Consider the following 13,678-nt stretch of genomic DNA (forward strand, 5'->3'; position numbering starts at 1 on the left):
TTATAAACATAAAAATATACACCGTATTTGCTCGTTTTGTAGCCCGGGCCTATATTTTTTTCAACCAACCCACTAACCGGGCCATATTCAAGCACGGGCTCTTGTTATTTTCGATCGTTACAATAACTAATATATTGTTATTTCCAGTTCTCAAGTATGATTTAAACGAGAATAACGAAAAGTTTGATTTTTTCCACGCACCGCAGGTACAAATCCGCAAAAGAAGAAAAGTTTTGCGACGCCCAGTTTGAGAACCACGGTGTTACGTAATCAGGCGCGCAGCCAGGACTTTCAAAAGCGAGGGGTTTCAAAATCGGAAATCCCAATTACTGTGTGTAACAGTCACGGCGATTACGTGCTCGTTAAAAGAGCCGCCTTTTCAGCGTATAATGATTTTTCTGTTGTTTAAATTATTCACTCCATGACAACTACGAAATTCGAAAATGTCCCTATATATTAATTTAATTGTGTCCAACGTAACTATCGGTTGCGACTTCTTACGTCGAATTAAAAACATTATTTCTCTAAAATACCACGGCGATCTGCTGACATAAAAATATGAGATACGCTGCCTGATGTATTTAATTTTGATACGAATTTTTGCAATCTTGCGAACTCGTTATAGCCGATAAAAAAATCTTAATATCTGTTATAAAATCCGTATAGTGTTTACGGTTTTATTTTCAGTATTTTATATTGCCGCTTTTCAATCAAACAATTTAGTTCGTGGATTTATTCATTAATTTGTCTATAGAATCTCGCCCCCGAAGAACGGATTCGAAGTAGTTGGAGACGAAAGTGCCACCCAAAATGGTCTTTGGCGTCACAGGGTTTGTTGTTCTACGTCAAATTTGTTGCTTTAATTTGTAGGATATATATTATATTCAAATAAAATCTCTACTTCACTGCCCCTCGGCTGCAATAGCGTACTACTTACATAAAAGTTCGACGCCACCGTAAACCAACTCATAGCGATGTGCTATATTAGTGGTAATTACGCTAGGGGACAATTTAAGTTTTGGCCTAATTAGAACGAACATGTGCTTATTTACAGAGACCTGTTGAATAAGTGATTTTTTTACTCGAATTAAAAGAAGTTTTTGACCAGTTGGGATTTATCTGTATCGTCATTTTTCTCTTCGCTGTTGAAAAGTTTGTTCAAATTACTGATATTGCCTACAAATTAATGCGACACCAGGCAGGATTTCGTTGGAATATTTGATGGTTAGCGTACGGTTCTGGTAACTATATAGTAAACTAGTTCAAGTCCATACTACGTTGCTCCTGAATGGCCCATTGACTCAGCTGTGACGTAACTCATGGAGCAGAGATACCAAGAACTGGATTTTGCTGTCCAGGTCGGTAATTCCCAACCTTCAAGCTACCCAAATTTTTTGAAAGTTTGTAAAAACTCGCGACCAAATACTAAACGGCATGTAGTGATTTTACAGAGTCGTGGCAGAAGTCGTGGATCGTAGAAGATCGTGGCAGAAGTACTGAACAAAGTTAGGAGTACTTGTTGAAGAATTGACCGACGCCTTTAATCTCTTTAATTAAAATTATAATGACAAGTTCAAAGTTCTCTAAAGCCGTTCCCGACCGTTGGTCCGCGCATCAGACATAATTGAAATATACTTGTAATGTTTGTTTGGTTACTTAACTCATAATATTATATTTATAATCGAATTCAAATAGGATATATATTAATGAAAAAATAATAAATACATAAAAATAATACAAGTAAAGTTATTTTAGATTAACATAATCTCCTTCCATGAAATAAGAATACTAATACAGATACTAAGTAGAACAGTGGTTTCCAAGAGGAGGGGCGCCACGAATTGAAGACAATTTTTGAGCGGGATGAAGCAGATTAAAAAGAAAAATATTCGTTAAATTCGTATGTACAAAAATATGTGATGTTGATCTGCGAAATATAATACCTTTCCATCAAAGTGAACCAGCTTAACTGTGAACAGTATTAGCAATGTGCATTACCCTCCATAGATCTCAAATTAAACAACATTTCAGCCAAAAACAACTGCACTAATCGAAATACCAACATTTTTTTTTTAATTTCATAATTTTAAAATTTTTCATTCATTAAATTCAATATATTACGTTTCACCCACGTATTTTCAACGTGTTTTTTAAGTAAAACATACGTTCGCCTCACAATCTGTTATTCGTAACTTATTGTTAGCTAGTTAATTTTGAGTTGGGAACCGAGACTTCACAAATTCTAAAAAAGGGGCGTGGCTTAAAAAGTTTAAGAACCACTGAAGTATACGAGGAAAAAGAAAAAGAGAATTTACTTTCGAACAAATAACAACTGCGACCTTGGTTCACAGCTTTAAATAAACAACCACTGATAAGTAAAAAGCTGTTGGCGTGCGATATTCACATCTAATTTGGACATTTAGAAAATAAGCTACTATCTGTGTTGGGTTCATAATCTAACACCAGATAAAGCACAATATAATTTGAAACAGCGGATATTGAAGTAAACATGGAGAAAGAACTTGCAATTCAGTACACAATTACTATATTGAAAAACCTTTGACATTGATTGGGCGATTTTGGATTCTCGTATAATTTAATTCTCTCTCTTGTGAATATGGTTTCAGTGGCTCCACACAACTTGATGTAAAGAATATAACCCCTGCCCATAGGTCACAGTCCTTTTACAGTTTACACAACTTGATGTAAAAGTAGGCGAACGAAATTAGATACCTCCATATTGATAAACATATTTGTGGAGCGCCCATCAAGATGTCAACAGAACGTGCTACTTGTATTGTACTGTTAATCAGAAAACCTATTTGTAACGTCATAAATAAAAATAAATGATGACTTAGTTATTACTTTGTGCTGTGATACTTTCCACACACGCAATACTTATTAAGAAACAGTCCAATAATGAAAACAACAAAATTCACAAGAAAATGAAATTAATACCTCTTATGATGAGACAAGCGACCCTACTGATGATCGCTGGAACTGGAACACTGGCATATAGCAGAGGTTCTCAATACAAATCACGAAGGACTGGACAAAAAATGGAGTAAATTAAATGTTAAATTACAGAAGAAGGCTCGTTTTTTGTGAATAAACGGTACTCCAGAAGTATGCGAACCAAGATGGCACACACCGGAACGTTGTTTGTGTACCAGGTTAAGGTTATAGGCTATGATTGATTCCAATTTTCCTTACTTTAGTTCTATTGCGAGTTCGGGGACTAGCCAAGTGACTCTTGTAGTATTTGTACCTGAAATTATGGCCTATTCTTAACCTGGTACACATACGTTCCGGTGTCCGCCATCTTGGTTCGCATACTACAGGAGTACCAAATAACTTATGATGATGCGACTGAACGTCCAAAACTGTCAGTTGTATTTTCCTCTCAATTTTAATTTTAACACTTTTTATCATTTATGACAAGCTAAGTAAGAATAAATTTTTTTAGTCAAAAGGATTGATTTTCGTGACGCCATCAAAATTATTTCGTGACGTAGTAGTGCATCGCGACCCCTGTTCGGAAACCCCCTGGTTTTCAGGAACAGTTCAGTACTCTAGAATTCTAGATGTATGGTTAAGGGCAGTATGCTCCCTATCTTTTTATTATGCTGGGGTTTCTAATTTATGTGGGTTATATTTTGATTCATCGCAAAAACTATTTGTAACTTATAAAAATGTGACATATATTAGGAGTGACAATCTGCACTATACTTCAATATTTGAATACATATTTAATTTAGGTATTAATAAGTGTGGCGTCACAATTCAAAATCATACAAACACAAATTACGAGAAAATGATAAATACACAGTTTTACTGCGGAGTGGAAGTCGCGGGAAACCAAAGTTGATTATCGAGCAGCGACAGCCAATGTTCAAATATCTAATTTTAAATAAATTCGGAACTTATTGTTTTCGACGGGGAATACCGTTCGAATTATTCACTCAGCCACTCAAGTTTTTAGGCTCGAAGTTACTTTTAGTTCCATTACGAGTTCGGGGACTAGCCAAATGACCATAGTATCTGTACCTAAAATTATGGCCTTACTCTGACCTGGTACATATACTACGTTCCGGTGTCCGCCATCTTGGTTCGCATACAAAAGGAGTACCTAAAGTCGCATTAATCATCAAGCCGCCTTCGTTTGCCATAAGCGAGTTTTTGAAATTGAGAATGATAAGCGACACTTGAGGTTCAAATATCTAATTTTGAAAAAATTTGAATTTGGAATTCATTGTTTTTGACGGGGAGTGTCGTACGTTATCCAATTCATTTAGTCTAGTTTCCAAGCTCAAAGTTGTAACGACGATAGTAAAACAAGTAACAAAGTCGAGTTTTATTTTTGTTTTATTCTTCACAGATCCCGCCGGCATATAGAGTGGCTGGAGACCGATTAATAAGTCCTTGTTCTCTTTTTTCTTCGTATTTCAAAACATGAACAGCTACCCCTGTCCATGATGGTTGAGCACGTGGATTGTTAGGCTGCCACACTATTAATGGTAGTTCTATGGGTTGGCCAGATGCCTGGAGAAGTTGACCATTCTGAAACATAATATACTAAGATGTGAAATCGAAACTTATTCAAACAACCTTATTCAGAAGTTGACCATCCTTAAATATAATATTTAAAATCAAAACTTATTCATTGTTTTTATTACGCTCCTAAATTTTAGGTTAAGGGTGTTCAACCTGGGGCCCGTGGGAAAAATGTGGCCCACAAGAAAAATATATGGCCCGAAGAGAAGTGCTGATTTTTAATAGTGTGCGGCACGCAAAACAAGTTTTTAATTTAGTTTAATCTGGTATATGCAAGTAATGCTAATCCCTTTGCGTTGCAAAATCTATACCGGAGTCCAATTCATTACAACGCTCTAACATCTATTCTAGATTGTGAAAAGCAAACAACGCATGTCATAATATCAATACCCAACATTTTTGGGTACTTCCGAAGTATGCGAACCAAAATGGCGGATACCGGAAAGTAGTATGTGTACCATGTTAAGATTAGGCCATGATTTCATTCCAATTTTTCTCATTTTAGTTCTATTACGAGTTCGGGGACTGGCCAAGTTACTCCCGTAGAATTTGTACATGAAATTATGGCTTAACCCCAACCAGGTACACATACCACGTTCCGGTGTCAGCCATCTTGGTTCACATACTTTGGCAGTACCAAATTTTGTGCCCTACTAAAACGACTAAAAAAGTCTATGTTAAATAAGGTGCGGCCCATGGTCTCACCAAGTCTGATATGACCCTCCTGTCTTGAAGATTGCCTCAAGTAAACGCTTGTCATCGCATTGCTGATTTTCAGGTTGGAAGCCTGTCGGCTAAATTATTGCGCATAAAGATTGCTGGACTCCTCACCGTTACATAACCACTGGTAGGTTACGGCTTCCTCTACAATCAAGTCCAAGCATTTGAAATTAATAACTGGCCATCTATTTTCATTCTCAGTACGCAACATGGACTGATTGCCACTGGTTTATGTTCGTCTCTAGACGAAAACGGTGTCTAATCACCGATTTTTAGGAAATTTTGTGTTACCGTGATAAAAGTAACGAGTCTTACCTTATAGTTATAGGTCATACCAGTCCATACGGCAATCCAGTCCCACGGATCAATAATCTTGGAGCGTAAAACATTGTTCACCAAATTGTAGTGTGTGACGTCATATATGTTAGCAAGTTTGCGATCTCCGCAAAGAGATTCAGCATCATAAAAGCTTACTGTAGGGATAACCCCGATTTTTATTTCGAAGCATTTTGAATTATATATGATGTCACAGTTGTCTAAAAATGAAATTCTATGATCAAAAATTGAAATATACGGCACGTCAACAACTAAATTAAATATTCGGATAAATTCGAAATTAATTATAAGTTTAATCTTTCAAATTCTTGATATTGAATAATTTCATTATAAAATTATAATTTTGAACAAATGAAATCACACTATCAAAGAGTCATTTAGAATGTTTCTAGGCTGTTATTAGCTTAAACATTCCTACTGTCATGAAATAAAAAGAACGTTACACGGGCCGTCATTGGTCCGAGGGTCACGGATTGGAAGCATTGTTTTAGAACGTATGCGGTATAATACATTATTCGCTTTTTGCCATATGGTATGAAATTCTAAATTGGCCATCAGTTATTTAGTATTTGCTATTCAGTATTCGCCATTTCCCTGACCTCGTGCACTGGACTAGAGTGACCCCAAGTCTTTTTGTAAAGTATCTGTTTTCGCCTACATTTATGAGTGGGATTTTTCACTTTAAAATGCGTTTTAAGAGAAAACTCACAAAAAGTCTTTAAAGCCATAATAACAACATACAATGTGGGATTACTAGAACAATCCAATTTACACAAACCCAAAATACGAAATCCAAAAATTTAGATTACTTGCTGCAGGATAGGTGGTTTCTGCCAAAGTGGTCAGTTCTACAGTTCCAATTCCGTATGAGACATTTGTGCTTGAAGCGCCATAAGTGGTAGCATTTTGCTTATAGGTGGTCGAGCCATTTTCTGTACCTGTAGAAATTAAATTGGTAAACTTTCAAACTGGTTGATGTCATTGTCATGACGACAAAATATGGCTGTAGCGAATTGAAAAAATAACGAGATTTAGTGTGTGCAATTTTACTACAATAGAATAATGCGAAGTCTTTTTTTTCGTCACATCTGAGTTGCATTTCTTCGAGTTCAGCACGAAATGGTATTTTGCAGAGTGCTTTGTATTTCTTCCAATATTAATAAAAATGTTAACAGGCTATTCTTGAAATATTAACCGTAAATTCAGACAATGAGGAGACTAAGGCGAACGATTAAATCAAATGGCATAAGCACGTCATATTGTTATGTTCTGAAGCACTTCCTTAGTATGTGTACCAGGTTAGGGTTAGGCCATAATTTTATTCCGATTTTGGTTCTAATACGAGTTTGGGGCTGTGTGTGTTAGCCAAGTGAATATAACCCCGATCATAAGCTTCAGTCCTTTTACACAACTATATGTAAAGCAGGCGTACGAAATTAGTTACTTCCATATTGGTACACACACTTCTGGAGCGCCGAAATACACACGCATCAGTGACTTCCTTTATTGACAATTTTGACAATTGACAATATCAAAACATCAACTGGCAGGGAACTCCGACCAAGAACAAAACGTGTTTAGCTGATCACATGATTAGTCATGCGATTTATGACGTAATAAAAACACCTCGCATATACTGCGACTATTAATTATGGTGGTTAGAGCTAGGCATTTTGAATCGAATAGTAAATTATTCGAATCGATTCAGACATAAATTTTGAATCGTCGCCATCTTGTTTGGAGATAAATCATTCAATTTTCATCATGAAATTGCTACATCGATCGCACTTGCGTAAAAATGATCAACTTATACCCAATTTGTAGGCGCTCTAGAAGTGTATGTACCGATATGGAAGTAACTAATTTTGTTCTTCTATGTTATATCAAGTTGTGTAAAGGGACTGAAACCTATGGGCCCTAACCTATATACCCCCTATATTCACTTGGCTAACATAGACAGTCCCCAAACTCGTAACAGAACTAAATTAAGATAATAGAAATGTAATTATATCCTAACCCTAACCTGGTACACGCACTACGGGAGTAACAATTAGCGTATTTTGAGAAGCTTGCACAGAAAGGTCTTCGGTTACAGCATTCGTCATAGAAAAAAGTATAATCAGTATCAAAAACTAATATTACCTGAAGTTAGGGTCACGTTAGGCTTTGTAGTCATCAACGATGCAGTGGTGTAACCAGTTATGCCGGAAGTCGTACTTTCCATGAAAGGCTTGACTAAAAATTTGTTAGGGTTCGTCAATTTTTCAGGCACTCCGGGAGCAGTGGTTGATGATTCTAACCTTTTTCGAAGCTGAGCTACCAGATTGGACAGATGCTCTACTCGCTCTGAAACGCATCGAAAGAGTTTTTTTTATTCATAGTCAGTATAGTATATTTAGTGATAATTGGAATCTTAAGAATAGCATAATCTCCTGCAGCGAAACAGATATTATATTGGTACGCTTTCCTTACAGACTCATGATATAACAACTAATTTACTTGCTATTTCGTGGAAGAGATTTTTTGTTTTTATTATTTATCTTCATTATACAAGGTGTGCAACCTTTAATACAGGAGGGCAAGATACAAAGAACTGGATCAAAACGCGGGCCGCACCTTTATTTAACACAGGCTTTCTAGTAGTAGCAGAAACAAAGACTTAGGTTATTGATATTGTTCGCTTCGCACAAGCTAGTTGTCAGGTCATTGTAACGTCATAGATAATAAATGTGACTCTGGTATAGACTTTGCAACGCGACAGGATTACTCGCACGTACCAAGTTAAACAAAATAAAAACCAGTTTCGGGGGCCGCACACCATTCAAAATTGTCAATTTTCCGCGGGCCGCCCATTTTTTTCTAGGGGCCTCTCATTTGGCCCTCGGGCTGCAGGTTGCACAACTCTGATAATACAATCTCGTTCATGCATCTTTGTGGCAACTGCCACATACGAATCCGAAGTAGAAAGTAAAGATAAAGCACTTGCAGTTCAATAACAATACCATAGCTAGTACCCTTTGCATTGGAATATTGTTAGTTATATAATATATATCCAACATTTTGTTAGCAGATCAATTTTAAATATTTTTATACCGCGCCTACTTTGCCATTCACTTTGTACAAATAGCCACTGATATCTCGTAATATGAATGAACCTACTGTTCGCAATATTCCCGGGTACCAAGATGGCGCACAACCTGAACATAGTATGTTCACCAGGTTAGGGTTCAGGTTGTGCGTCATCTTTATGTACATACTTCGGGAGCACCCTTCCCGGTTCGGTCTTGCCTACTCAATTCAATACACCCTGGGTGAGGCGGGGACATGAGGCTTGACCCTGAGATGTGTAATTTGTAAACTACGGCCTGCGGGCCAAATCCGGTCCGTTGGGTAATTCAAACTGGCCCGCCCGATACTGACACAACCAAAGCCAGAACCAAATTTTGATGTTTCAGTTGAAAAATAGCTCGAGGAATTAGTTGAGATTGCGATTGAATTCAGTTTTGGCACGAGGGTTATTGTTTTTAACTTTCGCTTTTATAACAATGTGAATATTGTTCATAAAAAATTTTGTACGTCACACTTACATGGCCCGCCAGTCTAGTTGAGCAAAATGTTTGGCCCGCGGTGCAAAAACCTCTGCGTTTAACCGCAAGGCCATCGCGCCTTTTTTACTATAACACTAACCTTGCAAAGCTTGGTATTGGGTTTTCCGGGTTTCCTTCTGAATTAAATAAATATATGAAATTATTTGCTTAAATTATTCCATCAAGTTATTCTGGGCTATTGAGCGCCGAAAAGCCACATAGCTCATTTTTTTATCGTTCGATTTTGGTTCAAAATAAACTTTAATTATTATAAAATTAACTACCATTAGGTAGTATATTAGCAAAATTTTATTAGATCATAGTTTAACTTCTTCAGACAAAACAAGAAATAACTTGAACAAACGTAGCATTGGGACCATACATTCTTGTCCTGTTGAAATGAAAGATAATAATCGAACACTTAACAATCTAAATCAGTGACTCTCAAACGGTGGAACGCGCCCTACACAAGGAGGGCGTAGACAATTTTTAAGAAAGCATGAAACTAATAAAAAATAAGAATATTTGTTAGATTTTATCTTGCTCGTCTTATTTTTGGTATTTACGTTTATTTTTTGAATATTTACCTTCCATCCACACGTTTTCAACGTGTATTTTGCATAAAACATACTTTCGTTTTACTATCTGTTAATTGTAGCTTATTGTTAAGCTAATTATTTTTGAGGTGAGGCGCGAGACGACAAATTCTAAAAGTTTGAGAAACATTGATCTAAATGCAACAGATACCCTCAATTCAGACAATATATCTATGTCGCTGTGTAAGCCGCATTAAACATGACGTGCTTTATATAAATTTAATACATAACTTTTGAAACGAAAAATAGAAAGCCAGTCAGCTGCGGGGAATGTAAACTATTTGCTGCGGTGTTCTAAGGTACAAAACAGAAAAAAACATGAACGGGTTTGCTGATAACACAACATTCCAAGAACGGACTTAGGGTTACAACCCAGTTGATTGAATTATGTTTACAATCGAGAGCAAAATAAGTGATTCAGGAGGTTTGAAACGTTACAGAAATATATTTGTGTTAGAGCGCAGCAAGACTCTTGAATCACTTAGGATAGTTATCTTTACTTTTGCCACAGCATCCTTGCACAATATGCATACGGAAAAAAGATAAATAGTTAGTCCAGAATGAACATACCTTTGAGAAGTGAGAATGCCTCACTTATCAGAAGAAGTTTGATAAAATAAATCCGAAAGCGAATTTTCATTTCGAAGATTTTCAATTTCTGCTATTTTTATGATTTTCTACACCGAAAACTCAATGAATCGATTGTCAAATAGTGTTAGCTGGAATGGGAGTTCCTACGAGTCGCATCGCATAATATCTGATCTAAGCCCACTCTCTAGCTACTCTCTTTTTTTAAGGTCAGACTTCTTCAGACATACATGGTTTAACAACTATGTATGTATGGAACTATGTATGTCTGAAGAAGTCTGACCTTGGTCAAACGAAACGTTACAGAAATATATTTGTGTTAGTGTGCAGCAAGACTCTTGAATCACTTAGGAATTTATCGATACTATATATTGTTTTGAACCTCACATGAAGTAAAAATACTCAAACAATTACTGATTAAAAGTTAAGATATATTGAAAACTGAAATCATAACAAAATTGAATTTTTAAAGAGACTTTATGGCAGTGGTTCTTAAACTTTTTCGAGCGCGACCCAAATCTGAGTTTTATGAATACTCGCGACCCAATCCCAAATAACGCAAAATGTGTTTTAATGTTAGTACAGTTTGACTCAAATACAGACAACTATTTATTAGAAACAGTCCATTGATTCAGTGAGATTGATGAAACTGAAATTTCCTTTTTCATTATATCTTCAATACACAGCTCTATTTTACTTAACGCAATACGCAAGTTGTCACGGGTATCGAAGCGATTGCGAGCTTAGTTTTGATAACCGTCAGTGCCAAATATCCTCGCTCGCACAAGTGCCTTGTCGCGAATTGTAGCAGAAAAGGCGTCCGCTGTCCGTCGCAAACACGACATCCTAGCTGGCCTTCGGTATCTCTCGCAATATACAACTTTTTACTCATCAAATGTGCACGCACTGCTTCGTTCGCGGTAAATGGTGCTTCGAGATGAAGTCACATTTTCTCTAGATATTGAATAATCCAATGTCGAGAAGCGAGCTTTTTCATTGCGTCGTCTATTACAATTTTCATTACCAAAAAGACACCCATTTTTGGTTATTTTAATCCACTAAGACGACATTCCATGCGGTCACCACAACGACAAGCGACGTGCATGGTTACCGATACCATAAAAATAATACACGTGACTGGCATATCAGAATTGTGATGTAACAATGAGCTCAAGACAGTTCTTTCCGTAAATGAAATTTTATATTTCATTATTTTTAAATACCAGAGTTTAGAAGCTAAATTGAAACATTGGGAAAGCTGAAAATTCGTCCTTCTCCTCTAGATTGCCCTTGCATTGACGACCTTGTCGCGACCCATTTTTAAACCTTCCGCGACCCATGTTTGGGTCGCGACCCATACTTTAAGAACCACTGCTTTATGGACACCCTGTATATTATAATAACGACAGCGACAGCACTGTGAACTATTAAACTTCCCGTGTTCTGACTAAACTCACATCAATTGCCTTTTCCACATGTAAGCTTTTTATCAGTAGCAATGTATAAAGTATAAAACCATTGGTGAACGGAAAATAGCGTTTTAATAAAATCATAATAATCAATTTGTTAACACACTGTACTGTTTTTATAGAGATATCAGCATTTGAATAGTCCAAATGTTCTTATTCTTTTATTGCAGGGCGCTCAACCTTTTTTTTTCGTTGCCCACTTCTGTTGCACGTAAAAATGCTGTGACCTATAAGCTTACTTGACTTGAAGTCAAAATATTGGCGTGGAAGATATCCGAGGTTCTACAGGGCATATACCTAATTGAAACCTTCGCAATAACTCGTATATAGAGCACCTTACTAAGGCCTAAAAAATCTGAGTATCTGGCTCAATGTGCCAAATAGTGCCTCAGGTCTATATCGGAAGATATAACCCATTTTTTTGGCAAATTTCAACAAATATGGTAGTGTCAAAAATGGCGGACCACATATTTCCCATATGATATTTATAGTATGTAGCACTGATTTTTCAGTTTGTTTTGTTTTTCTGGAATTGCTTGTCAGGCTAATGGTTGTTTTATCCGGTCAGGGATAGATGGGGAATGTAAGTAAAAATCAGATGAAAGATTTGTATGCAGACATTTTTCATATAATAATTGTTCTGTTGTGCAAATTGCCTCAAATCGCAACGATGGCGAAGTTGAATTGGTTCAAGTGTGCAGAAAATTTTGTTATGAACTCATCTGACTTATTAGATTTTTGAAAAAAATAAGGTTTGAACAGTTTTACTGGCGGCGAGACTTACTTGTTTGCAAATGCTTATTATGTGCTCGGATAATATGGGAACATAGTTAGGAATATGAATATAATAGGCTTAATAATTATTGTATATATACTTTATGTAAAAGAGGCGTTAATGAGTATTAAAATATTCACGGGAGCTGAGCGTTTCAGTAATAACATTCGCAATAAACCGCACCCCCTACGCACCTCTGAAAACTTTTCTATTTAGCTTCGCAATTTTTAATGATTTGATGAAAGAAGTTGTAACGTCACATATTACGTAAAATTTCATTAAAGGTGAAATCGCTCAACAAGTTTGCGTCCGCCCCCAGCACACCCCCTATAAACATGGCCCGATTTCCATGTTTGATAATGTTCATTACGTGTATCTATGGATTATAATGATTAGGAATAAGGATAAAAATAGTTTTTATAATTAATAATCATATGCTAATATTTGAAACAGTAGTCAATGAGTAATAATATATCACTTTCCATCAGCTTTGCAACTATTAACGATTGGACGAAAACGTTGCAATGCAATTATTGCAGAGAATTACAACAATTGTGAATGCAATTTACAGACTCGCCCTCATTAATTACATTTGCAATACACCGCTCCCCCCACACACCTCCTAAAAGAATTCAGCTAGCTTTGCACCTTTTAATTATTTGATGAAAAAACTTTTAACGTCAACTATTGTGGGAAATTCCATTAAAACGTGAAATCGTTTAAAAAGTTTTCGTCCGTCCCCCATCACACCCCCTATATAGATGGTTCGATTTCCGTGTTGGATAATTTTCATTACGTGTATGGATTATAATAATTCGGAATATGGATAAAAATAGTTTTATAATAATAAATATATACTAATATTCAAAACAGTCATCAACGAGTAATAATATATTACGGAAGCTGAGCGCTTTATCTAATACATTTTCAATATACCACCCCCTTACACTTCTCGCAATTTTTGATCATTCAAATTTGTATCATGAAATAGTTTTACAGGCTTGCCTTCCCCCAGCACACCCCTTTGTAAATTGCAATGTCATTCTGTGCTCA

At 36.3% G+C, this 13,678-nt stretch overlaps 1 protein-coding gene across 1 annotated transcript; it reads right to left on the bottom strand.

The window, feature by feature from the left end:
• Window positions 1-1,728: 1,728 nt before the first annotated feature.
• On the bottom strand, window positions 1,729-7,863 carry LOC144424574 (uncharacterized). The gene is made up of 4 exons (XM_078113999.1): window positions 7,753-7,863; window positions 6,420-6,548; window positions 5,590-5,810; window positions 1,729-4,560 (listed from the first exon to the last, which is right to left on the bottom strand). Exons 1-4 carry the CDS (start codon window positions 7,832-7,834, stop codon window positions 4,366-4,368), a joined length of 627 nt encoding a protein of 208 aa, XP_077970125.1. The 5' UTR covers window positions 7,835-7,863; the 3' UTR covers window positions 1,729-4,365.
• Window positions 7,864-13,678: the final 5,815 nt, after the last annotated feature.

This window comes from Styela clava, chromosome 6 (assembly GCF_964204865.1).
Source record: "Styela clava chromosome 6, kaStyClav1.hap1.2, whole genome shotgun sequence".
Taxonomy (NCBI): domain Eukaryota; kingdom Metazoa; phylum Chordata; class Ascidiacea; order Stolidobranchia; family Styelidae; genus Styela; species Styela clava.